At 38.7% G+C, this 25,647-nt stretch overlaps 1 protein-coding gene across 3 annotated transcripts in view; it reads right to left on the reverse strand.

Moving 5' to 3' along the window:
* The window catches only part of GUCY1B1 (guanylate cyclase 1 soluble subunit beta 1), a 128,334-nt gene that overhangs the window by 91,339 nt on the left and 11,348 nt on the right, over positions 1-25,647 (reverse strand). For 2 of the 3 annotated variants that reach the window (XM_075612728.1, XM_075612718.1), the window contains exon 2: positions 21,853-21,926. The exons of the other annotated variant lie outside the window; for it this stretch is intronic. In XM_075612728.1, the coding sequence (XP_075468843.1) occupies positions 21,853-21,926 (74 nt within the window). The remainder of the gene's footprint in view (positions 1-21,852; positions 21,927-25,647) is intronic. 3 annotated transcript variants of the gene reach the window in all.

A 25,647-nucleotide genomic window follows, 5' to 3' on the forward strand; every position in this document is an offset into this window, starting at 1 on the left:
GGTAGTCCTTGAGCAGCCTGTGAGGTTGATCTGGTATCTCCCAACCAGATATAAAGTCTGTGTGGATGAAACCTCCTATGGCGCTGAGGGAAGAATGGACGTTGATTCTCTTGCAACAGATCTTTTCTTTGAGCTGAAAAAACCTCAGAAAAGGAAGACAAAAAAAAGGCAAAAAACACTGCAATAGTGTATTACCCAGGGATATGCTAGTGTGTACAAATCAAGAGCATTTATTAAAACATGACAATTAGGACATATATGACATTTAAACAATTAATAGATCAATCAGATAAGATATAAAACTTCCAAGCGCTTGTGCTAAGGAAGATATGCTGCTCCGCCGTGGTAAAATTGAAATCCTACTCACCGGACATGAGTAGGACATGTGCAAGGGTTTGGGGTCTTTTCCTCCAGAAGACACAGCTCGCTGTGGCGTGCGTCCGTCTATTAATGCGGGGGGACCGGCTTCAATGCTCGTGGGCTCGTTGATCACTTGCTGCCCGAGTTCGCCCGATCGTCTCCTCTGATGACGTCACCGCCTGGATTCCAAAGCTACGGTGTCCCTGAGTTGCCAAAAACCTCTCCTACGCGTTTCGAAACTCCTATTAATGGGTCTCTTCGTCAGGGATGGTTGCTACATGGGATTATGCTTCTATTTATACCTCAGAATGTTCAAATAGGAAAGTTGATGTGATTGTCTTTTGGGTACACCCAAATTAGAAGTCCTTCGTTATAAGAATACAATTATATCAATTGTGTTTGCATTCAACATTTGTTATACATACAACAGTTTATGCACAGATAACATGAAACGTAAACCTTGATACAAATCACATTAGTATTAATATTAATATTAGTGGATGAAGCACAATGAAGTATTATAATGACTTGCAATTGGTCTTGTTCATGCTGAGACCCAGGGACATATATTTATGGTATAATTTCATTCCATTAATTATGAGTTAATGGGCTCATTTTGAACTAATGTTCAAATGGAAGTTAAATGATAATTCCCTGATGTCAGCATGAAGAACAGCAATATCAATACAATACAGACAAAACATATGCAGATAGACACACAAATATGCATATATAGTTATAGTTAACACCAGAAACTTGATGGTCAGCAAGCACTTGTGTACATATAGTAAGCTAATAATTAAAAAGCTGATTACTCAGAGAGACATATTTTGAGAGACTAGAGAACAAATAATTTTTTATAATATTATGTGAATATATATAGTGTCAATGTGATTAAATATTTATTTTTAATTATTTGTGTTATTAATCATATATATACATAATATAATTTTAATTATATATTAGATTACTGTGATATCAAATATAATACAATAAATATATTAAATTAAAAAAAATTTATTAAATCAAAACTTTTTTGTGATAATACTATGTGAATATATATGGTGTCAATGTGAATTAATATTTAATTAATTATGTTATTATACCTAATATGTTGAAATTAATTGTATATGTGTTAAATTAATGTGATATCAAATACTATAATAAATCAATTATAATATATAAATTCAGTGATATTAAATGTACTGGATCAATTTTTTGGATTGGTGATCACTCAAAGACTGACATTGCCGGCAGACAAAGACAGGGGCATATTGCTCATTATTTGAGGAAGGCTGACAGATCAAATTCAACATTTAAACCTAGGGGACTGAGTGTTTTTAATTCAAATATCCAATAGGATTCCCTTCTAGAAATAATGTTTATTTTATCGCCCCCTCTTTTGCAGAATGTGGGACATTCTATGGCATGACACTTCAGTCCTGCTGGACTTTGTGCGTGTTTTAATTTGAAGTGGAGAGACACATTATGAGCTTCAAAGCCTCTTTTGATATTGTATATGTGCTCTCCAAGTCTTCTTTGTAATGTTCTGCCCGTGCGGTCTACAATATGACATTCAAGCAGATATATTACAAATTGGCTATGACAATTTATTAAGGTTCTAATTGAATACTCTTTATGTGTAATATTTGAAGAGAACTTTTGAGTCTTAATACTATGTTGACATGCTGTGCACTTGGCACATGGAAAGTATCCTTTAATTGTGTCTCTTGTATTTTTTATGTTTCTACTGAATGGGCAACTGGGGGACAGTTTAGTTTTTAAATTATTTGCTTTTCTAAAGTATATTTCTGTTTTTTCTTTCAGAAATCCTTTCAGGATGTCGTCTTGTCTCAGAAGGTCCCCGTATTTATCAAAAGTTTTCATGATCTGTGGTGCCAATGAGCTATACTTTGTAATAAATGCCACTGTCTCTGGTTTGTTACTAGTTATTTCTTTTGGTTTGTATTCCAATAAATCTGACCTGGTCATTGCTTTTACTGTCTCTATGGCATTATCTAACTGGTGTTTGTTGTATTGGCGGTCAACAAACTTCTGTTTTAATTCTTGTGCCTGTTCGTCAAAAACTAAAGGATCCGAACAATTACGTTTAATTCTGACCAGCTGTCCTTTCGGAATATTTCTAATCCAATTTGGATTATGATGATTGCTGGCCAGAAGGTAATTGTTAGCTTGTACAGGTTTATAATATGTTTTTGTTTTCAAGATGTTATTTTCTATGTACAGCTGTAGATCCAAAAATTCTATGCAGTTCTGACTTTCCTTGAATGTAAATTTTAAATTTCTATTGTTAGAATTTAATTCTACTTTAAATTTCTCCAGTTCACACACCGTGCCCCTCCATATGAATATCACGTCTTCAAATATTACACATAAAGAGTATTCAATTAGAACCTTAATAAATTGTCATAGCCAATTTGTAATATATCTGCTTGAATGTCCGTGCGGTCTACAATATGTGGGCCGCACGGGCAGAACATTACAAAGAAGACTTGGAGAGCACATATACAATATCAAAAGAGGCTTTGAAGCTCATAATGTGTCTCTCCACTTCAAATTAAAACATGCACAAAGTCCAGCAGGACTGAAGTGTCATGCCATAGAATGTCCCACATTCTGTAAAAGAGGGGGCGATAAAATAAACATTATTTCTAGAAGGGAATCCTATTGGATATTTGAATTAAAAACACTCAGTCCCCTAGGTTTAAATGTTGAATTTGATCTGTCAGCCTTCCTCAAATAATGAGCAATATGCCCCTGTCCTTGTCTGCCGGCAATGTCAGTCTTTGAGTGATCACCAATCCAAAAAATTGATCCAGTACATTTAATATCACTGAATTTATATAATATAATTGATTTATTATAGTATTTGATATCACATTAATTTAACACATATACAATTAATTTCAACATATTAGGTTTAATAACATAATTAATTAAATATTAATTCACATTGACACCATATATATTCACATAGTATTATCACAAAAAAGTTTTGATTTAATAATTTTTTTTTTATTTAATATATTTATTGTATTATATTTGATATCACAGTAATCTAATATATAATTAAAATTATATTATGTATATATATATGATTAATAACACAAATAATTAAAAATAAATATTTAATCACATTGACACTATATATATTCACATAATATTATAAAAAATTATTTGTTCTCTAGTCTCTCAAAATATGTCTCTCTGAGTAATCAGCTTTTTAATTATTAGCTTACTATATGTACACAAGTGCTTGCTGACCATCAAGTTTCTGGTGTTAACTATAACTATATATGCATATTTGTGTGTCTATCTGCATATGTTTTGTCTGTATTGTATTGATATTGCTGTTCTTCATGCTGACATCAGGGAATTATTTTTAACTTCCATTTGAACATTAGTTCAAAATGAGCCCATTAACTCATAATTAATGGAATGAAATTATACCATAAATATATGTCCCTGGGTCTCAGCATGAACAAGACCAATTGCAAGTCATTATAATACTTCATTGCGCTTCATCCACTAATATTAATATTAATACTAATGTGATTTGTATCAAGGTTTACGTTTCATGTTATCTGTGCATAAACTGTTGTATGTATAACAAATGTTGACTGCAAACACAATTGATATAATTGTATTCTTATAACGAAGGACTTCTAATTAGGGTGTACCCAAAAGACAATCACATCAACTATCCTATTTGAACATTCTGAGGTATAAATAGAAGCATAATCCCATGTAGCAACCATCCCTGACGAAGAGACCCATTAATAGGAGTTTCGAAACGCGTAGGAGAGGTTTTTGGCAACTCAGGGACACAGTAGCTTTGGAATCCAGGCGGTGACGTCATCGGAGGAGACGATCGGGCGAACTCGGGCAGCAAGTGATCAACGAGCCCACGAGCATTGAAGCCAGTCCCCCCGCATTAATAGACGGACGCACCCCACAGCGAGCGTTGTCTTCTGGAGGAAAAGACCCCAAACCCTTGCACATGTCCTACTCATGTCCGGTGAGTAGGATTTCAATTTTACCACCGTGGAGCAGCATATCTTCCTTAGCACAAGCGCTTGGAAATTTTATATCTTATCTGATTGATCTATTAATTGTTTAAATGTCATATATGTCCTAATTGTCATGTTTTAATAAATGCTCTTGATTTGTACACACTAGCATATCCCTGGGTAATACACTATTGCAGTGTTTTTTGCCTTTTTTTGTCTCCCTATCAATTTTGTATGTTCGCATCTCTTTCTTGGTAGTCCTTTATGTTTTCTAGGGAACCTAAATCTGTTTTGAGATCCTCTATCTCTTTATCTAAAACATTAAGATGTTTTTCTTGTTGTTCAATTATTCATTTCATTAAACTCAAAGAACATTCACCTAAAGCTGTATTCCATTTGGCTATGAATTCTTCATCACCCAGATCAATTGAAGGATTTTTTTGGCGGGAGGACTTTTCTTGGCGGGAGGATTTTGAGAGGAAATCTCTATTTTAGAGCCGCGATTAGCCTTGATAAGCTAATCAGGGCTACTAGAATTGCACAAGTTTGAAAACCTGCCGATAAGTGGCTTCTCACAGCTCGTTTGGTGAATTTTTTTCTCAGGAAAAAAAATCTACCGATAAAGGGCTTTTATTGGTGACTTATCGGGGCTTACTGAATAGCAATATGCCTTTTTGGCAAAAAAGGCCTCGATAAGTGGCTTATCGGTGCTTACTGTATAGGCCCTGTATGTAAGGAAATTGATGATGCCCTCTCTGTCACCCTTTGTTTGCTAACCAGTCCCAGTCTCAGGATTTTTTTTATGATGCCTTTTGAAGATACTTATGGCCAGATAAGGTCACATCTCTGGTACATCTGTAACCATTCACTAGTCACTACTATTCTAAACATATTGTTTTATTAGGCCATTAATGCAAAGACCAGGTTAACCCAGGTAACCTCACAGGAGACAGAGAAAAATAGGTATTTTTAAAATGAAAGTTAACCTGTGGTTTGCTGTATTATTAACACAACTGAATAGGTTAAATACATTAACATGATTTTTATATTTAAACAAAAAAAATTCATATGTGAACATTAAATATTAATTATTTACAAAACTGCTATTTACCATGTTAAAGGTGTGTGGATAATTATTTTCCAAATAGGAGCACATGTTAGAACAGTAACATCACACAAATCTCTTAACTCTGTATTTCAGGCAATCAAACAAATTAAACCATAATTTCTTTAGAGCAAATATTTATTGTGTTCCTATGGTTTTTGTCTTTGTTTTGTATTATAGTATTGAAAGGATTTCAGCTCCAACATAGCTACACCCCAGAAACACAAATCTAATAGTAATACAATAATAATAGTTTGTGGCGGAACTGAAGGAGTAGCTCAGTGAATGGCTCAGTGAGTAAAAGCCCTGACTACCTAAAAAAATCAGACAGAGCTTGAAGCTAGTGGAGCCTGGTTTAAATACCGGTGTCAGCTCTTTATGACCTTGGGCAAATCGCTATCTCTCCATGCCTGCAAAAATTATACATACAGCACTATGTACACTGTCAGTGTACATGAAGGGAAAAAATGTATTATAGTAGCTGAAAGGTTTGCAGCCTGGCTTATTGCATTGTGCTGGAGACCTCTTACATATTTATGGATTCAAAATAGATTAGAAAATATTTAGCAAACTTTAACTGAAAATGCAACCACAAAAAACATAAGTGCAGAAGAATTATAAAAATTACTGTAATTAACCAATGAATTACAGCAGATGGTAAAATACTCCTTCCAATACTCAGAAGGCTTTGCCCCAAAGCTTGCAGCATTGTGCTTTAATTTAAAGCACAAGAGTCGTCTGATTAATGATCAACCTTGTCTATTCTCACCTCATTTACTGGGAACTCTGATATTATCTGGACTTGAAAGCATTCACTAGCCTTCATATCTTTTAACAGGGATCATTTGTTTCAGAAAGAAAGATTCTTGGCAATCACCATCTCCTGTAAAGCCTCCCACATTACTGCTCATTGCTTCAGCGACTTGGACTTCATAATAGTATGAGAATAAACAAATGTTTGTAAAAGGAACAAAGCGGGCGGGGGGGGGGGAGAGAGAAGTAGCAGAGAGCATGATATTGACACCATTAATCATTCACAATGATCATGCCACATTTCTACAAAGAAAATTGTCCTCAAATTATGTATCAAAAGACTCCAATATGCAAAACCATGGCAAAAATGGAGGAGGAAAAAAACACTAAATCCATTTTACCATCAAATTTGGGATATATATCTACAGTATACGGCTTTGTATCTCATCCAAGCCTCTGTCTAAAAGCTGTGTTTAAAACAGTATGCATTGTCTTGAGGATTTGCTTGTGTAATACGAGTTTGAGACATGAGACGAGCTGTGTGCTCATTTGCATGTCATTTCCCAGAATCCCTTGCTGCAGTGGAAGCGCTGTATGCTGGGCGATAATGGGGAAAGATAGGGTTGCAGACCTGTCTAAGACATGCAAATGAACATACAGTAATATTTACAGTTGCTTTATTTATATATATATATATATATATATATATAATAAAAAATAAAAAAAAATAGATGATACCGTTCTGTGGCTAACGAAATGCTTTTATTTGTGCGAGCTTTCGAGATACACTGATCTCTTCTTCCGGCGATGTTACAATGAATGAAGCAAAAGGTAAACGTAAAAACAGTGTCTCTTGGAATGTTATCTGTGCTGTTCTCATATATTCTCATCAAACATAGCTAAAAAGGAAGCAGATATGAAGAGAAAGCAAATAAAATACACATTTTTAGTTGAGTATTAAGGAATCAGTGGAATTAAAGCAGCAAAACATGACATCGTATATGTTTTTATTTTAAAATAAATCAGCTCTGTAGTATTACAGTAGCTAATAGTGCCTTTTTTGTTTTTATTCAACTCTTAATGCTATTTTTACTGAGTTTTAAAGGTGCAGACCAAACAATATCCTACATGTGTGTTTTCTTTATTAAATCAGTTTTGTACTATGACAAAATAGTATTAGCATTATTTAAAAAAATGCGGAATGGTATTTTAAATTTATTATTATGTAACATGCATTTTTGATTTCCATAGCACCAACTATTCACTGTATATCTGCAATTATTTTCTGATTAATTTATTGTTAGCGACCACTCATTGTGGAAGCGCCTAATTAATCACTTTTCCTGTGTGTTTCTATAGCAACCATATACAAAGTCACACCCCCTTCCTCTGGCAGGCTCTGGCACACACCCTTTTGAAACCTGCTCTCTCTCTAGCAGTGCACCAATTGTATCTTGTGACTGCCTGGTTCCATGATCTTCCCCACATAACTTTGCATATTTGGTCCTCTTCTGCTGCACTGACGGGCATTTAGTGATCACGGGAGAATGGATCGATTGGCAATTTAGCTAATCACTTATCATTGTGTGGATTGTATTGATGCACATATTTTATAAGGGGGAGGGAAACACAACTTGGACTGCTGCTTCAAGGCATCCTTTGATTTCTATAGCAGATTGTATCCCACCTCCCAAGCAGTGCAAGATTTGCAACACTTTCCTGTTTGGGATAATTTGTTGCAAATATTCCCAGCAGTTTGAGCTGTAAATGTAACAATAGACAATGTTACACTACCGACACACTTTATTAAAGTGTGGCCGGTACCGCAAGCCGGGATATTTCCCGGCTTGCTTGTGGCTGCCCCTCGGCGTGCCGCGCGTCATAGACGCGCGGTCACGCGTCTTCGGGAGCCTGCGCCCCCTGCTCACCGAGGGAGCCCTGGTGTCCCGCGATCTGCGGGACGGCGGCAGGGGGTTCCGGGGGACCCGGCGGACCCGGTAGCGGTAGGGAGAGCGCCCCGATCGGAGGGCGCTCTTCCGCTGCTTCGGCGCGCGCCCGTCACACTCGGGCGCGCGCCAGGCTACTGCTGCGGCCAAGAACGGGCAAATGCTCGAATAAACTTGGCCGCAGCAGTACCTTAGTAATATAAGGATACAATTTAGCTGCTGGGTTACCAGACTGAAAAAAAGGTATTATATTAGGTACACAATCAGGATTTGTACAGATTTATAACAGGAGCACCCAGCAATTGCGGGTTTAGGTAAAAATGTAGAATTATACATTGTCACGTGCTTCACATATACACATAAGAAAAGAAAAAAGTGGGAAATAGTGTTGTTACTTAAAGAATCACATTGTATTTTATCATTATTTTTCTTTTGCTTTGGTTTGGAATCGTAGGTCCAACATGGTAATTAGAACAGGCTCTCCTGGGACTACATTCAATAAACTTTTAGCTCTGGTATATCTTGATGACTGGTGTAGTGAGTCAACTGTTTTCAATTATTTGTTAAATGTTAAACTGGATGTAGATCAAAAATTTGGATTTTCTTGGACTATAATCCCTCGATTACTTTAAAGAAACATCATCTACATGGATATTTGATTTTAATCCCTTACAGCTTTCAATGCTTCTGATTCAGAATCTCCATGTATATTTGATTGCTTGATAGTCAAGTTTTTTTCTTTATGTACATAACCACTAACATTTACTTTTTTGGATTTAAAACTCACTCTAAAAGCATTGTGTTTATTTTTGTATCATTTTGTAAGACTGTTAGTGTAGCAATGGGTACAATCATATCACCTGGGAACTATCGTATTGCTTCTTCGTAGAAACCCTAAAAACTATTTGCATGTAGAATATTGTATTTCTGACAGATATGACTCAATATTTGATTTCAAATTTACATAATCAAAAGCATTATCTAACAATACGAGAAGAACAAAAAGTTGAAACCAGGATCAGGGACACACTGATAAACATTTGCACATCAGTATATTTAGAATGTGGGGAATTAACTACTGTCTTGCAATGGATGATAATAGAATATTCACCACAACTCCAGTAATATGGAAACATTGAAACATTAACCTTTTGAATTCACTATCCCCTGAAAAAAAACGTCGTAACCACATAGCTATAATGGTGTTACAGAAATGTATATACTGAATTATTAAATTTAGTGTCAAGTGTGGTGCAAAAAGAAAAGACCATCATAAATATGAATATCTGTAACAAAGGATAGAGAGTTGTGGTAGATTGCCCACAATTATTGAGTTCACACGGCTATGATAAAGCATCAATAAGTAATAAACTTGAAACTGGTTCAGATTTAAGGTCACTGTATAATATGTGAAACATTGTGGTGCTCTCCTGAATATGGCAAAGTTCCTCTAAATCCAAAATAATGTCTTAATATACTGAAGACGTTTAAGTTCAAAAGGAACTCACATATAGAATTGAGCAGGATGATCTGTAGAAGTGGCCTGCATCTGGAAGTCAGATTCACTTGGAGAATTCCACTCTACTCCTGCCAATATGTATGTGTCCAGGGCTTGTAAATGGAGGTAGCTGTTACTGCACCGACACACTTTATTCGAGCAAATACCCGGTATGTACCTGGCAGATACCTGGAATGCGCCGCCCCTCACCTCTGACAAGCCCCGTTGCATTTGCCTTCCCAGCCTGGGTTCATGCCTGGCTGATGGGCGGCTGATCTGTTAAATGATAATGATTAGGATTTAATAGGCTGCAATGCTTCGCGTGTCTACCAGATGGCATAAATTCATGAATTGTAATGCAGTATATATATATATACTGTGCAGTATTGCAGCCAGCGGGAATAAAATGCTTCAATCCCTGCTTGGAAAATACCTCAATGCACTCGGGCAGAAAACAGTCACAAACCTCAATACACCCGGGTATACCCGAATTCGTGGGACTAGCCGAGCTCGAATAAAGTGTGTCGCCAGTGTATGTAGTTTTAGCATGCTGAAGAATTGCTGCTCTCCATGGCCACCCGGTCTTACAGTAGACTGCCTGCCTCCAAACAATACTTCTCCCTGTAAAGCTCCATAGGTATGTCAGATCAACCTTCTAGATTCTTTATGTGAGTGCGTTTTGAATGTTATGTCTACATTTAGACATTTTGGGGCTTTAGATGCAATAAACTTGAACACTGTCTTACTGTCATGGACCTGCTAACTTGAGCCTGAAGCTGTTTTCCTGGACTAATATACGTAATGTTAACCCTGTCGGGTGCTGTTGTATTTAGTTTCATACCCTGCTTTTTCCAGTACTTAGACTCAGTTACCATTATGGTGAACTTTAGATAGGTGTTTTGATAACTGTATTTTGTTGGTGTTATAAGCAAGCCTATTGGTTGCCGTTTATATATATGTGAGCCTCTATGTTCTGACTTGAGCCTGAAGCTATTTGCCTGGACATATATACGTAACGTTATCCCTGTGGGGTGCTACTGTATTTAGTTACATGCTCTGATTGTTCCTGTGCTCAGACCTCAGCTACCACTATGGTGAACCTTAGATAGTTGTTTTGATAACTTTGTATTTGGTCTGTAGCAAGCAAGCCTATTGGTTGCCTTATATATATCTGAGCCTCTGTGTTGCTCGCTATGTCGCCTTCTGAGGGTGGTTTTAATTGAGGTGTCATGGGTAGTTCCTTTCATCCACAGGAAGGAGAGATGGCGCACAGCTGATATTGAATAACTGCTATCGAGAGTGGGACCCAGGTTTAAAAATGTTTATTGGATCAACAAAATTGCAGGAACCGAGCCCTCCGGCCCCCACCAACGCGTTTTGAGCTAGTTGCTCTTTCTCAAGGTGCATAGTGATGCCTACAATTACCTTACCTAATATACTCTAATTTCCCGCCGTTTGCCGCCATCCATCCGTCGCAAAGACGCGTCATCAATGACGCGCCATGCGGGGCCTGGACTGGTGACGTCAGCGCGTAATTCGAGTACATACAAAAAAACTTTAAACAAAAACTTTATTGAACATTGTGTTAAAATGCTGTATTGAATCCTTCCCAAAACTTTATCACTCTACGACTACGTGACAACTTACAACTTTTAATCAAATTGATTTAAAAAGGGATTTACAACAGGCAACGAAAGAATATATATGTATACTAAAAAGACTAGCCCCTCAAGGGAATAGTAATGATTAAAAGAAATATTGACAAAAGCATCTTGTGTGAACATTGTTGAAACACCACTCCACAAATATATTTGTACATAATCAACCAAGTGCAGACATAATGTATGCACATGTGTATTAATTCATATATTTTATGTATATATATATATATATATATATATATATATATATATATATATATATGATTCGTTGAAGAGTGTAAGTAACAGCAATCCACATAATGTACATGCAATAATGTAAACGAAGTTTAGGATGATGTACATGTATATGCAAGGAAAAACAATAAAGACATTTTAAATTGTTTCATTCAGTCAAGAGAAGCGATTGCATATGACAAAGACCTTTGTTATCAAAAAATGTGTATATATATACATAATAAAATATATTATTTTCCTTATTCTCATATAATTGATCAATTTATTATATTTATTAAATGTATTTGATTAGTTAAGAAACGGGCCCAGATCCCACTCTGAATTCAAACCATAAGGAATTCTTGTATTTTGGGTGAATATCCAGTAAAGTTCCCTTTTGTCTAGTGTCTCTAATCTGTTACCCCCCCTTATCGGTTTAGGTACCTGTTCAATTCCGCTATACTTAAGTTTTTTTTATGTCTCCCTGTTTACATGTTGAAAAATGATGGGACACCGTATGTGTTAGGTCCCCAAGGCTAATTAATCTTATGTGCTCCCTCAATCTTACTTTTAGGGCACGGGAGGTTCGTCCAACATATTGTTTGCCACATCCACAGTCCAAAAGGTAGACTATGAATGTGGCATTACAATAAATGAATGACATGATGGGGAATTGTTGTCCTGTGTTGAAAGATACAAAATAAGAAGATGGTTACATATAACCACACGAGATACAATTTAGACATTTTAAGCATCCATTCGGGAGATTATCCCCTTGTGTGTTACTGGTGGAGGAAAAAAGGCTTCTAGACACATAATTCGCTATCGTCTTTGCCTTTTTAAAGACAAAGCGTGGACCCTCAGAGTGTACTTTTTTAAGAAGAGGATCGGCCGACAAGACATTCCAGTGTTTTTTTACTATACTCTTTATCGCTTTAACCTGTGTATTATGTTGGGTGACAAAAACAGGGCCATTATCATCCCATGAGTTAGTATTCTTGTTGGTATTTCTTTGTTTGTTCAAAAGATCATCCCTATTCATTCCTGCTACTTCCTTGAATGACCTCTGGAGAATATCTTTGGAATATCCTCTTTCCTCGAATCTGCTTAGAAGTTCATGCGATTGTATAATAAAATCTTCATAATTAGAACATATTCGTCGCAATCGTATTAGTTGTCCTTTTGGGATAGAATTGAGGAGAGACATAGGATGGCAGCTGTCAGCTCTCAAATAAGTGTTTTGTGAATTGTTCTTTCTATATACATCGGAGCTAATCACCATATCCATATTAATAAACAATAATAAATCCAAATATTGTATATGATGAAAATCATATGTGTACGTGAATTTTAAATTAAGGTTATTTGTGTTAAGATAATCTATAAATAATAAAAGTGAATCAACCCCTCCATCCCAAATAAAAATTAAATCATCTATAAACCGCCTATAAAAAGTGATAAATTGTCGATAAGGATTTTCAGCCCCAAACACGTGGACCGACTCCCACCAACCTAAAAATAGGTTGGCATATGACGGAGCAAAGCTGGTACCCATAGCGGTACCACGTGTTTGGAGATAAAAAGACCCATCAAACAAAAAATAATTGTGAGTTAATAAAAAGTGTATACAATCTAAGATAAAAGTGCTTTGAGTAAGTGACAAAGTGGAGTGTTCTAAGTAGTGTCTGACAGCCGCCATCCCATGGTCGTGTGCAATGATAGTGTATAGGGAGGTCACATCTAGTGTGACCCAGATGTAACCTCCCTTCCCTACAATGTTTGTTAAGTGTTCCAGAAGGTCATTACTGTCTCTAATGTATGAGGGCAAAGAACGTACAAACGTATGCAAATAATGATCTACATATCTAGAGACCCCATCTCCCAAAGATCCAATACTAGAAACTATTATGATCAAATATATTTGAGGAGTGGTGTTTCAACAATGTTCACACAAGATGCTTTTGTCACTATTTCTTTTAATCATTACTATTCCCTTGAGGGGCTAGTTTTTTTAGTATACATATATATTCTTTCGTTGCCTGTTGTAAATCCCTTTTTAAATCAATTTGATTAAAAGTTGTAAGTTGTCACGTAGTCGTAGAGTGATAAAGTTTTGGGAAGGATTCAATACAGCATTTTAACACAATGTTCAATAAAGTTTTTGTTTAAAGTTTTTTTGTATGTATTCGAATTACGCGCTGACGTCACCAGTCCAGGCCCGGCATGGCGCGTCATTGATGACGAGTCTTTGCGACGGATGGATGGCGGCAAACGGCGGGAAATTAGAGTATATTAGGTAAGGTAATTGTAGGCATCACTATGCACCTTGAGAAAGAGCAACTAGCTCGAAACGCGTTGGTGGGGGCCGGAGGGCTCGGTTCCTGCAATTTTGTTGATCCAATAAACATTTTTAAACCTGGGTCCCACTCTCGATAGCAGTTATTCAATATCAGCTATGCGCCATCTCTCCTTCCTGTGGATGTCTGGTCGCTGTGGAGTAAACGGCAGCACGCACCTGTGGAGGAAGTACCGTTGAAGACCCTACACAAATGTGAGTTATTCCAACATGTACCTGAATTACCTGATACTTATCCATCCGATGTTATGTCTGGTCACTAGCCAGTGAAAGCCACACGTTATTCAAGTGGGACTTTTTCCAGCTATTCGGTACCTAGTGGAAGTGGGTTTTATTTCAGTGTTGGAGTTTTTGGTCTGGAAATTTATGGGACCTCCCAGGGATACTATATTGTACCTTCATGATTTTCAGGCTATATAGACAGTGGCTCATGTTTGAGCACCATACAGTTTTTGTGATGGGTAGTTCCTTAGACCTACCTGGTATTTGGGAACAGGCCAGAAGAAGGGGTTAAAATCCCGAAAACTTGCCCCCTTGTTCTCCTTTCACGTTTTCCCTTTTCTCTCACTTTCCCCCTGCTATTCCCCTTGCCACCTTCCCACCCCTCACCTCTTGTTTTAGTTCATTTGGCATTCACAATGTTTGCCTGTCTGTATCAGTGTATTTTGTGCTATGTGACCATCTACTGTGAGTCATATATTAAATCTGATCTCTTTTGGGCATACCCATCTTTTCGCTTTGTATTCCGTGAGTCCTGGTAACCCATTTGGGATTTGAGGAACACTGTACTGACTTGTTTCAAATAAAGTAAAATAAAATAAAAAGCACAGGTTGCTACTTTAAAGTGCAGTCCTGTCTGGGGGGAAAAAAGTGAATTAACTACAGAAGTATGTCTAATAGGTTAAATGTAGCTGGCTAACACCTTTAAAAAAAAAAACTTTGGCTAAGTACAGTATTTTTGAATAACCATAGGGGTCCATGTTAAAAAGGATAAGAAGCAAAAGGTGACACTGTGAGTGCTCATTTTCATGTAATTACCCAGAATCTCTGGCTGCAGTGAAAGCGTTGCATGCTAACAGATAATGGGGAAAGGCAGGTTTGCAGACCTGTCTGTTACATGTGAATGTGCTCACAAGTGATATTTTTAGTCGCTGAATAACCTTTAAAACGTTTACATTTTCCATCGTAAACAAATGCTTTTGGGGTTTTTAAATTCGTTATCTAATTTCTTCTGGTGACAATGTATCTGCCAGAGCTCATAGCCCTAGGTAAATTGACAGCTTTACTCTGTCTTTTCTTTACATTGTAATTATGATGCTATTACAGTAGTCAAAGAGATAAACATTCATAGCTAATATGGTTGTATCCAATGTTTCAAGTAAAAGTGATGCATGTTCATTTTTCACAAATACACATAGACAAAACGTTACTTTAAAGGTGATTAATGCGTTTTTCGATCTGTCATGTTGAATTGCCCATTAAATTCTGGTGGAAGACGGAGTGCCCTTAAGGTTAACAACCTGTCAACTACTGTATAATGTCAGAAAAAGTCACTTGCTCCTTGTAACCTTGGGTAAACTTATCTTTTCGTTAATCACACATCCACATGTTCTTCACGGAGGTCTGATTACACAGCTATTCTATTCTGTTCTCTACTATTTTATGTATACTGGAAGTGCTATATGAAATAAATTCTTACAAGAAAGTTCAGCCATACATATTTATCACCATGGATATTATAGGATTGTTTCCATAGACTTGAGGTTGGTCACATGTAGCAGTGTCCTGCTCTTGACATTCCCACCTGGAAGACTTCATATGTACAACAATAAAAGTACAACAGCAGCAGAGAGTTGCTCAAAAAGAGTAAAAGCGTCCTCTAATGAAGAATGTACTTATGGAACACACCCAGAGATAAATAAAAGTATTTTTTTTAAAACAACAGACATGAATATTATTTAGATTAGTGATGGGAAATCTCGCTTAGTTAAGGTCCCAATTAGTTAGCAAAAGTTAATAAAATATTTCAAAGGGATACTTTCATCAGTCACAAGGTAAAATGTCTAATTTGAGTTTAAAAAGAGATTTGAAACATGAAGATGGCTTTCTATGATTCAGAGTCCCTTATGGACTATTTAATTTATATAATTCAAAACCCATCCTGCCTGCTATGATCCATTTTGTTCCCCAAACTCGATTCTGTAATGTTAGTTTGTAAAAGTGATGGTGGATGTGAGAAACACATTTAAGGTAAACATTTGATTCTTTATGGTACACAGGTACATATGGTACATATAACATCTCAGGTATCCAAGATTTTGGTAAGAATATGGGCTGTGTGCCCAAGCGTTAGTTTTGTTCTATTCTTTTGTATAATACTGTACGCAGCTTTCAGTTTTCTAATCTTATTACTACCTAATAGTGCATGCATCAGTTAATTGGTAGCTAGGAAATAGTTATATGAGACGTTTGAGAGTACAGTAAATGAGTCAAAAACAGAAATACATAGCCCAGGTCTGATTTCCATTTCTAACCTGTTTTTTTGCCTGCATGTGTCTGAAGTTTTTAACTGCCTCTAGGAAGTATAAATACTTGGAACTGCAAAAAATCTGTGTCGGACCAATTTATTGCTAACTATATGCAAATAATCTGTATTTTCCCTTTTGGAACGTTTATTTTAAAAACAGAAAGAATATAATAATGTGACAAGCACAGTACTAGGGAAGCAAAACAAATGCCTTATTGTCAGTATTTTTGTTCAGATTTATTGTTCAAATGTCTTATTTCTAGTTCAAGCTCCTGCAGATATCTTTGACTTAACTATATGTAATAGATGTATGTGTGTGTGTGTATATATATATATATATATATATATATATATATACAGTGTTCGACAAATCACCCAAAAATCTACTCGCCCAACCAAAAAATCTACTCGCCACCTAGTCCCGCCCCCAACCCCGCTTTAAAATAAAATATATTAATAAAATACATTTAATAAATTCCTAGTCAGAACATTCGTTTTTGACATAAATGAATTTATTGTATTACATTATACTACAATTAGTCCTTGTTACGTGTGTGTGTGTGTGTGTGTGTGTGTGTGTGTGTGTGTGTGTGTGTGTGTGTGTGTGTGTGTGTGTGTGTGTGTAAATGTCGGATCTAGAAATAAAAGCCAGGTGTGAATGACTAGTTTCCTGAACCCCTTAACCAGTGTATGGACGTCCCCGCTTCACAATATCTAAAGCAGCAATCCCACCTGATCCGCAGTCCCTCAATGTCCAGGTACCCTCATTCCCGCAATGTTATACATTGGAAGGGAAGGTGTTCCCTACCTGTCTTCTGGGTTAGGGGGGATTCCGATGTCTTCCGTGTGAAGCTTGAGTCAGATCTGGAAGAGAGCGGTATAGGTTATTTCGGTGTAGTATAGGGCAGTTAAGATATATAGGGTAAATAAGATATCCAGATCGAGAGTGTGAGAGAGAGAGAGTGTGAGAGAGAGAGAGAGAGAGAGAGAGTGTGTGGGAGAGAGAGAGAGAGAGTGAGTGGGAGAGAGAGAGAGTGTGGGAGAGAGAGAGAGTGTGGGAGAGAGAGAGTGTGGGAGAGAGTGTGGGAGAGAGTGTGGGAGAGAGAGTGTGGGAGAGAGAGAGATTGTGTGAGAGTGTGTGGGAGAGAGAGAGTGTGTGGGAGAGAGAGAGTGTGTGGGAGAGAGAGAGAGTGTGTGGGAGAGACAGAGAGAGTGTGGGAGAGAGAGAGAGAGTGTGGGAGAGAGAGAGAGAGTGTGGGAGAGAGAGAGAGAGAGAGTGTGGGAGAGAGAGAAAGAGTGTGGGAGAAAGAGAGTGTGGGAGAGAGAGAGTGTGGGAGAGAGAGAGAGTGTGGGAGAGAGAGTGTGGGAGAGAGAGAGAGAGAGTGTGGGAGAGAGAGAGAGAGTGGGAGACACACAGAGGGGAGAGACACAGAGGGGAGAGAGGGTGGGTGATACACAGAGAGAGCGAGAGAGGGTGGGTGACTGACTGGGTGGGTGGGTGGCTGACTGGGTGGGTGGCTAACTGGGTGGGTGACTGAGTGACGGGGTGACTGAGCGATGGGGTGACTGAGTTACTGGGTGGGTGACTGACTGAGTGACGGGGTGGGTGACTGACTGGGTTACGGAGTGGGTGACTGACTGGGTTACGGGGTGGGTGACTGACTGGGTTACGGGGTGGGTGACTGACTGGGTTACGGGGTGGGTGACTGACTGGGTTACGGGGTGGGTGACTGACTGGGTTACGGGGTGGGTGACTGACTGGGTTACGGGGTGGGTGACTGACTGGTTTACGGGGTGGGTGACTGACTGACTGGGGTGGGTGACTAACTGACTCGGGTGGGTGGGTGACTGACTGACTGGGGTGGGTGACTGACCCATGCATACACACACACACACCCATGCATACACACACACCCATACATACACACACAAACACACACACACACACACCCATGCATACACACAAACACACACACTCATGCATACACACACACCCATGCATACACACACACACACACACCCATGCACACACACACACACACACACACACATGTATACACACACACACCCATGCATACACACACACCCATGCATACACACACACACACACACACACCCATGCATACACACACACACCCATGCACACACACACACACACACACACACACACACACACACACACACACACACACACACACACACACACACACACACACACACACACACACACACACGCATACACACACACACACACACACACACACACACACACACATGTATACACACATGTATACACACACGCACAACACACACACACACCAATGCATACACACACACACACCCATGCATACATACACACACACACACACACACACACACCCATGCATACACACACACACATGCATACACACACACACACACACCCATGCATACACACAAACGCACACGCATACACATACACACACACAACAGGGGGAAGAAGAGGAAAAGTTGCGCGACCGAGCACCACCACTGCCCAGCTCGCCTCCCCGTGACCATATCCAGACCCGCGCGGGGATTGGCGGGAAGCCGGGGTAAGCGGGGAAAGGGAGAGAAGGGGGGAACACCCCCACTACCATCTCCTGCCCCGCGCGAGAAGCCGGGACAGGGAGAGAAGGGGGGGGGAACATCCCCACTACAAGCTGGGACCAGGGAGAGAAGGGGGGAACACCTGCCCCGTGCGGAAAGCCGGGACAGGGAGAGAAGGGGGGGACCACCCCAACTACAAGCTGGGACCAGGGAGAGAAGGGGGCAACACCTGCCCCACATGGAAAGCCGGGGCAGGAGATGGTAGTGGGGGTGTTCCCCCCCTTCTCGGGGATCGGCGGGAAGCCGGGTTAAGCGGGGACAGGGAGAGAAGGGGGAACCCCCCACTACCATCTCCTGCCCCGCGCGGGATGCCGGGACAGGGAGAGAAGGGGGGAGCACCACCACTACCATCTCCTGCCCCGCGGGGATCGGCAGGAAGCTGGGGTAAAGCGGGAACAGGGTGAGAAGGGGGGAACACCCCTACTACTATCTCCTGCCCCACGCGGGAAGCGGGGAGTAAGGGGGCTTGCAGGGAAGGAGCAGAGGGGCCGCAAGATGGAGGATTGGAGAGTACTTACTCTCCAACAGATCTCCGCCAGAAAGAATGGCCGCTGGTTGGGGGCGGGCTCATATAGAGCCTGGCCGCGCGCCCACAAAGCCTGGGAGCGCGTGCCAATCAGCTGTCAGGTAGGGGGAGTTTTTTTTTTTTTCAGCGCGAGCAGGGAAATTTCAGCGCGAAACATGTGTGCTGTTTGGGCCAATATTTACTCGCCCGGAGGTTAAATCCACCTGCCCCGGGCGTGTAAATGTATAGGATTGTCGAACACTGTATATATAATATATATATATATTATATGTATATAAACACATACATACACACAAATACTATGACTATACAATCCTCAACTCCTCATCCCCTATTAGATCTGGTAACAGTTTCTATAAAGTCTCTTAGAAATGTAAAAAAAAATCCTCATACAAGAGAGTATGAGTTAAATATGACATTTTTATCCTAGATTCATTGAGGGCAAAATAGCTACTCCGTGACTCTACCCACAACCATAAACAGACCGTAACACACACATGTGGGGCCTTTCAAAGCAATGGCTGATTGAGTAAAGTGTCCTCCTACTTCTCACCTGTCTCCTCGTTCTTCCTTGTTGGCACAAGCAGAGCAATAACTACTATTACTACTATGGAGGAAGAGGTGGAGGTGGAGGACATTGGATGCCTGCCGTCCTAAGTATTTATATTGTTGTTAATCATCTACTATTTAAATCTAAAAGGGCTCTTCTAGTTTTTAAGACGACTAAGCCCGTTTAAAAATTACACGACATGTGGAAGATAAAATAATATTTTATAAGAAAACTTAATTGAGACTTTTAGCAAGAATGAACGCAGCTGTAAAATAAATGTCATTGTACACCGTACTGAAGTGAGTTTTGGCATTCATATTTAAGTCTATTAAGATTTGCTTCAGATTGTTATACAATGTAATGGACCAAGATGGTACAGTAGCTCTTCATATTCATACTGATACACGTGTTTTCGAGACCCATACAGTAAGTCTCTTCTTCAGGTTCTCTCAATTTTGTTAGTGAAATATAATCATCCATTATGAAAGTGCTCTAGGAGCACTAGAGATTTTTATAACTCAGAAAGCATTAACATAAGTCTAATATTAAAATGTAATTCAAACTAAATCAAGATCCAACTCATAAAATATAATACAAATGTAGCCAGATACATTTCAGTAATTTATATACTTGTTCAATGTATCAATCAAACGATATTTCGTACCTTTTAGACCATGCCATGATATCAATATTGTAGGAAAATTCAAATACAAGTTAGTACATCCAAGCCTATGCAAACATTTATTTTTTCCTCCCTGAAGCTTTCCCTTTGATCCAACTCTTTAAAACACCCTAGTTTGGAAGCGAAGGAAAACGCTCATTAAAGATAAATATTTTCTTTTACAATCACAAAATAAGTTTTAGGAAGATTAGTACAATTTGGATGGGGTATCCTTTAAGAGCTTTAGTCTACTATAAATTAATTGCACATTACATTGCATTTCCATTACAATTCTTCCAGTATATGATGGCTACTTCAAGTGCAGTGCATTAAGTTCTTTTAGAGTTACAAAACATTTTCCTATTAGACAATTTCACTCTAACATAGCCATATCCTAAAAATCTTAGACAGGCGGCCTAACTTGATTTATAAATATTTTTAGTATTTTTATACAGTTTAGGCACGAACAATCTAGAAACAGGAATCATTATAATAGTTTTGTATTACTCATCGCCATTAAAGTTTGTGATACTGTTAGTTACGGTATATTTTCATAAATGATCATTGTGGCCTGTCACACAGGTCATATACAGTACGTATCATATTCATATATGAAGCATTAATGTTTGTACTACTTTATTTGTACAGGTTAACTTTCCTTATGGCATTATAAAAACTCAGACAGGACTGTGGCAAATGCTTAAAAGATGTGCTACCTATCACGTTTGCATGTATTTGGGCAGTGTACAACCAATAGATTCAAATTCTACTTGCATTATCAAAATCACTTAGTCTTGTCAAAAAGGACTGTGAGTTTGTAAAGCAAATGTGCTAATTAACACGATGCTGCAAATTATACAAACTTAAACCCTGCAGCACTCCCAGGCCAGAATAGCTTAGAGAGGTTTATACATGTGTTTCATGAATAATATGACAAAATTGTCACATTTCTGGTACTGCAACATGTTAAAAGATTTTGTTTTTTAAATGTAAAGAGCATTATGTAATAGAATGCAAATTAACAGGTGACCACTTACTTAATGTCTTCCCACACCTCCGGACCATAATTTCTTATTACTAGCAGCTCCAGGGCATGGTTCACAAATCCATACTGTAAATAAACAGAAACAAAGATGCCACATCTGAAGCTGGAAACAATATTACACACTTCAATAGGACCTCACTGAGGAACTATTGATTCCAAAAGATGAAAAAAGATAACTCAGCAAATCGATAATATTCATTTTATTGAAAGGTGGTGTAAAAGTTGCAGGTCCTTATAGCTGGTCTGCATTTAATTTTCCCTTTTAGTTCTGGTCGCATATTTCATTCCAAAGTTATCCAGTAGTTTTCTAATATGAAGAGAATGTAATCTGTAATAATAATTTAAACCCCTCTTTACAATATTATTGTGGATATTATACAAGCAGTTACAGAATACAACGTGCCCAAATCATGGAAAGTGCCAGTTTGCAAAGATCTGGAGAGAAGCACAAATGTCGAAGATACTGTAAACTTCATAAAATGTAAGGACGGGCACTTTCATAAACATTTCGGTTGAAAAAATCTTTTATGTTCTAGTTGTGGTTTTGCAGAACTCAATTGGATTTGGTTTTGGATGTACATATTGTGAAAGCAGGGTTGCAAACCTCTCTAAGACATGTGAATGTGCTCACAAGTGATTTTTTCATTTGCCATAAGCAAGAATAATTAAAAAAAACATTTGTTAATTCAAACTTTTCTGTATGCATTTGGAAGTTTTCCTTTCATGAACCCAAAGGATTGCCCAGTATACTTAGATATATATGTAGAGGATCAGAGGGTGGGCCTCTCTCAGGTTATGATTGCTATTTTGCTTGGTTTTGAACATTTTGTTCCAGAGTTCAACTTGGACAACAGAATGAATGACAAAATGTGTGAAGTTCTGATTTAAAGCTTGCAAACCTACCATCCTTAAAAAATAAAAAGCTTTTAATAATCATCAAAGCTATATTTTCCTTTAACTTGTCTCTGGAGCAGCTCTGTCCTCTATCTTCCTTATATTTCTGGCTCACATAAACCTGTTCCAACCGGGCCCTCCACCACTTTTCTCGCTTTTCTCATTTAGGCATGAGCTGTAAACCTTAATGTGGCATTACCTGGATTTTTTGTATTTATTATTTTTAACTAGGTGGGAACTAGGGGTTCTCCGGAGCTGAACTGCATTCATTTCTGCATTGGGGACCCCCTGCTTCCGGAAATACTTTAATCGGAGGAAGATGCCAGTAGCAGCTTTGCTAGGGTAAGAAAATGTCCATTTAAAGATCCTGCAGGCCAATAGGAAGCCTGGAGAGACCCTACTTTCCACCTAGGGGACATATATATATATATATATTTTTTTTAATGGCAATAGGGCTTTAATAAAAGTAGTAATAGGCAGTATATCGTGTGGCTTTCATGCTTATGTGTAAACACTTGTGAACCTTTGGCTTTTGTTCAATCTGAGAAGGTATGGTGGACTTCTGTTTCTATTCAGCACAAACACAGGAGGGGTCTGGGGGCATGTGATCAATGTAACCGATATCACATGACCCTGGAGCTGAAATGTCAGCGTCATTTAGCAATTGGGTCATATTTTAAAATGTGACCAAGTACGTCAGATATATATATATCTTAAATTATGAATCAAGTCAAAATGATAAGAGGTGTTATATATGTGAGCGCCATACTTTAGTCTGTTTATTACTTTACAATATCTTTAATATATTTGGCTATGGACATATGGAAATGTATATGGTACAGATGTTATAAATGTTTTGCAATGTTTTGAAATACAATCACTTTAAAGTCTTCAAATGTATCTAAAACTACATAGCAATACCTTTGTGGCCCTCCTACTCCAAACATTTTTCTGTTCTGGCACCCTTGGAGAACTAGTTGAAGAGCACTGCACTACTGTGAGACTTCTGTTCTGTAACACTTTCTTTTTATACAGATACAGCAGAGGAAGTTTGTAAGAAGGCGGTCACTGCTGCCGCCAGGGAAATGATGTACAGATACAGCAGGCTTTTGTATCCCTTTTGGTGGTATATGTTTTGATAATCTGCCCCAATAATGCAATTGAATCCTATGGACAAAGGGCATTCATAGGGTGCTTGCCACCTACTGTCGTTTGACTCCTGTTTTTACGATTATTACTTCACTTCACCTCTGCGCTCTCACTTCACGGTTCTGTTTTGTTTTCTTCATTCCTAAACAATCTCCTTTACCCCCCAAACAGCTATCAAACCACTTCTCCCCCAACCTCTCATCTTCAAATATCATCTTCCATACTTTAATGTTGCTCTGTATGCAGCTATGAACTCCATATCCGCCTCACCTGCCACGGTTACCAGCCAAAAATGCCCTGAAAATACCTTCCTTACCACCCCTCTTTCCTTACTATTCCTAATGCTTAGAGGTGACATATAACCAAACCCTGGTCCCACACATATACCTCCCTCACCTGCCTACACTGCCAACAGCACCAATCATATTCAGATCCCCCTGCTCCCATCCCTTCCATTTCCTGATCACGATGGAATGCCCGCTCTGTCTGCAACTATCTTATTACACTTCACAACCATTTTCTCTCTAACTTTTTCAACCTATGAGCCATCACATAGTCATGGCTAACCCCATTTGATACTCCTCATCTGCTGCACTGACTTACAGAGGTCTCTCCTCAGGTCATACCCCATGACCAGGAAATTCTTCTGTAGCCCTTGTTCCCCGGTAACTAAAGGGGCTACTGCTAATGCCATTACCTGCTGAATCACAGGAGGCCTGAGCCTCCGTCACTGGGAGCCTGGGGTGATAATGTGTTTGCTTCGGTACAGCGCCTCCACCTGAAAGTGATCCCAACTTAGCAGGATATTCACCTCACAGTAACAATGTAAACAGTCATACCCACACACGTTGCTAATAACAACCTTTACTGAACATATCACAGTACTCTGTAACACACAGTATATAGTACACAGTTAGATCCGGAAATAATTGGACATTGATACAAGTTTTTTTTATTTCGGCTGTGTACCAAAATAAATTCAAGTTACAGTTAAATAATGAATATTGGCTTAAAGTGCAGTCTATCAGCTTTAATTTGAAGGTATTCACATCCAAATTGAAGAAAGGGATTAGGAATTACATCCCTTTAATATGTAGCCCCCTCTTTTTCAAGGCACCAAAAGTAATTGGACAATTGACTCAAAAGCTGTTTCATGGACAGGTGTGAGCTATTCCTTCGTTATTTCATCATCGATTAAGCAGGTAAAAGGTCTGGAGTTGATTCCAGGTGTGGCATTCGCATTTGGAAGCTGTTGCTGTGAACCCACAAGATGCGATCAAAGGAGCTCTCAATGCAAGTGAAACAGGGCATCCTTAGATTGCAAAAAAAAAAGAAAATCCATCAGAGAGATAACAGGAACATTAGGAGTGGCCAAATCAACAGTTTGGTACATACGGAGAAAAAAAGAACGCACTGGTGAGCTCTGCAACACAAAAAGGCCTGGACGTCCACGGAAGACAACAGTGGTGGGTGATCGTAGGATCCTTTCCATGGTAAAGAAAAACCCCTTCACAACATCCAGCCAAGAAAAGAACACTCTTCAGGAGGTAGGCATATCATTATCCAAGTCTACCATAAAGAGAAGACTTCATGAGAGCAAATACAGAGGGTTCACCACAAGGTACAAACCATTCATAAGCCTCAAGAATAGAAAGGCCAGATTAGACTTTGCCAAGCAATATCTAAAAAAGCCAGCCCAGTTTTGGAACAGCATTCTTTGGACAGAGGAAACTAAGACCAACCT

This window comes from Ascaphus truei, chromosome 1 (assembly GCF_040206685.1).
Source record: "Ascaphus truei isolate aAscTru1 chromosome 1, aAscTru1.hap1, whole genome shotgun sequence".
In the NCBI taxonomy this organism is placed as follows: Eukaryota; Metazoa; Chordata; class Amphibia; order Anura; family Ascaphidae; genus Ascaphus; species Ascaphus truei.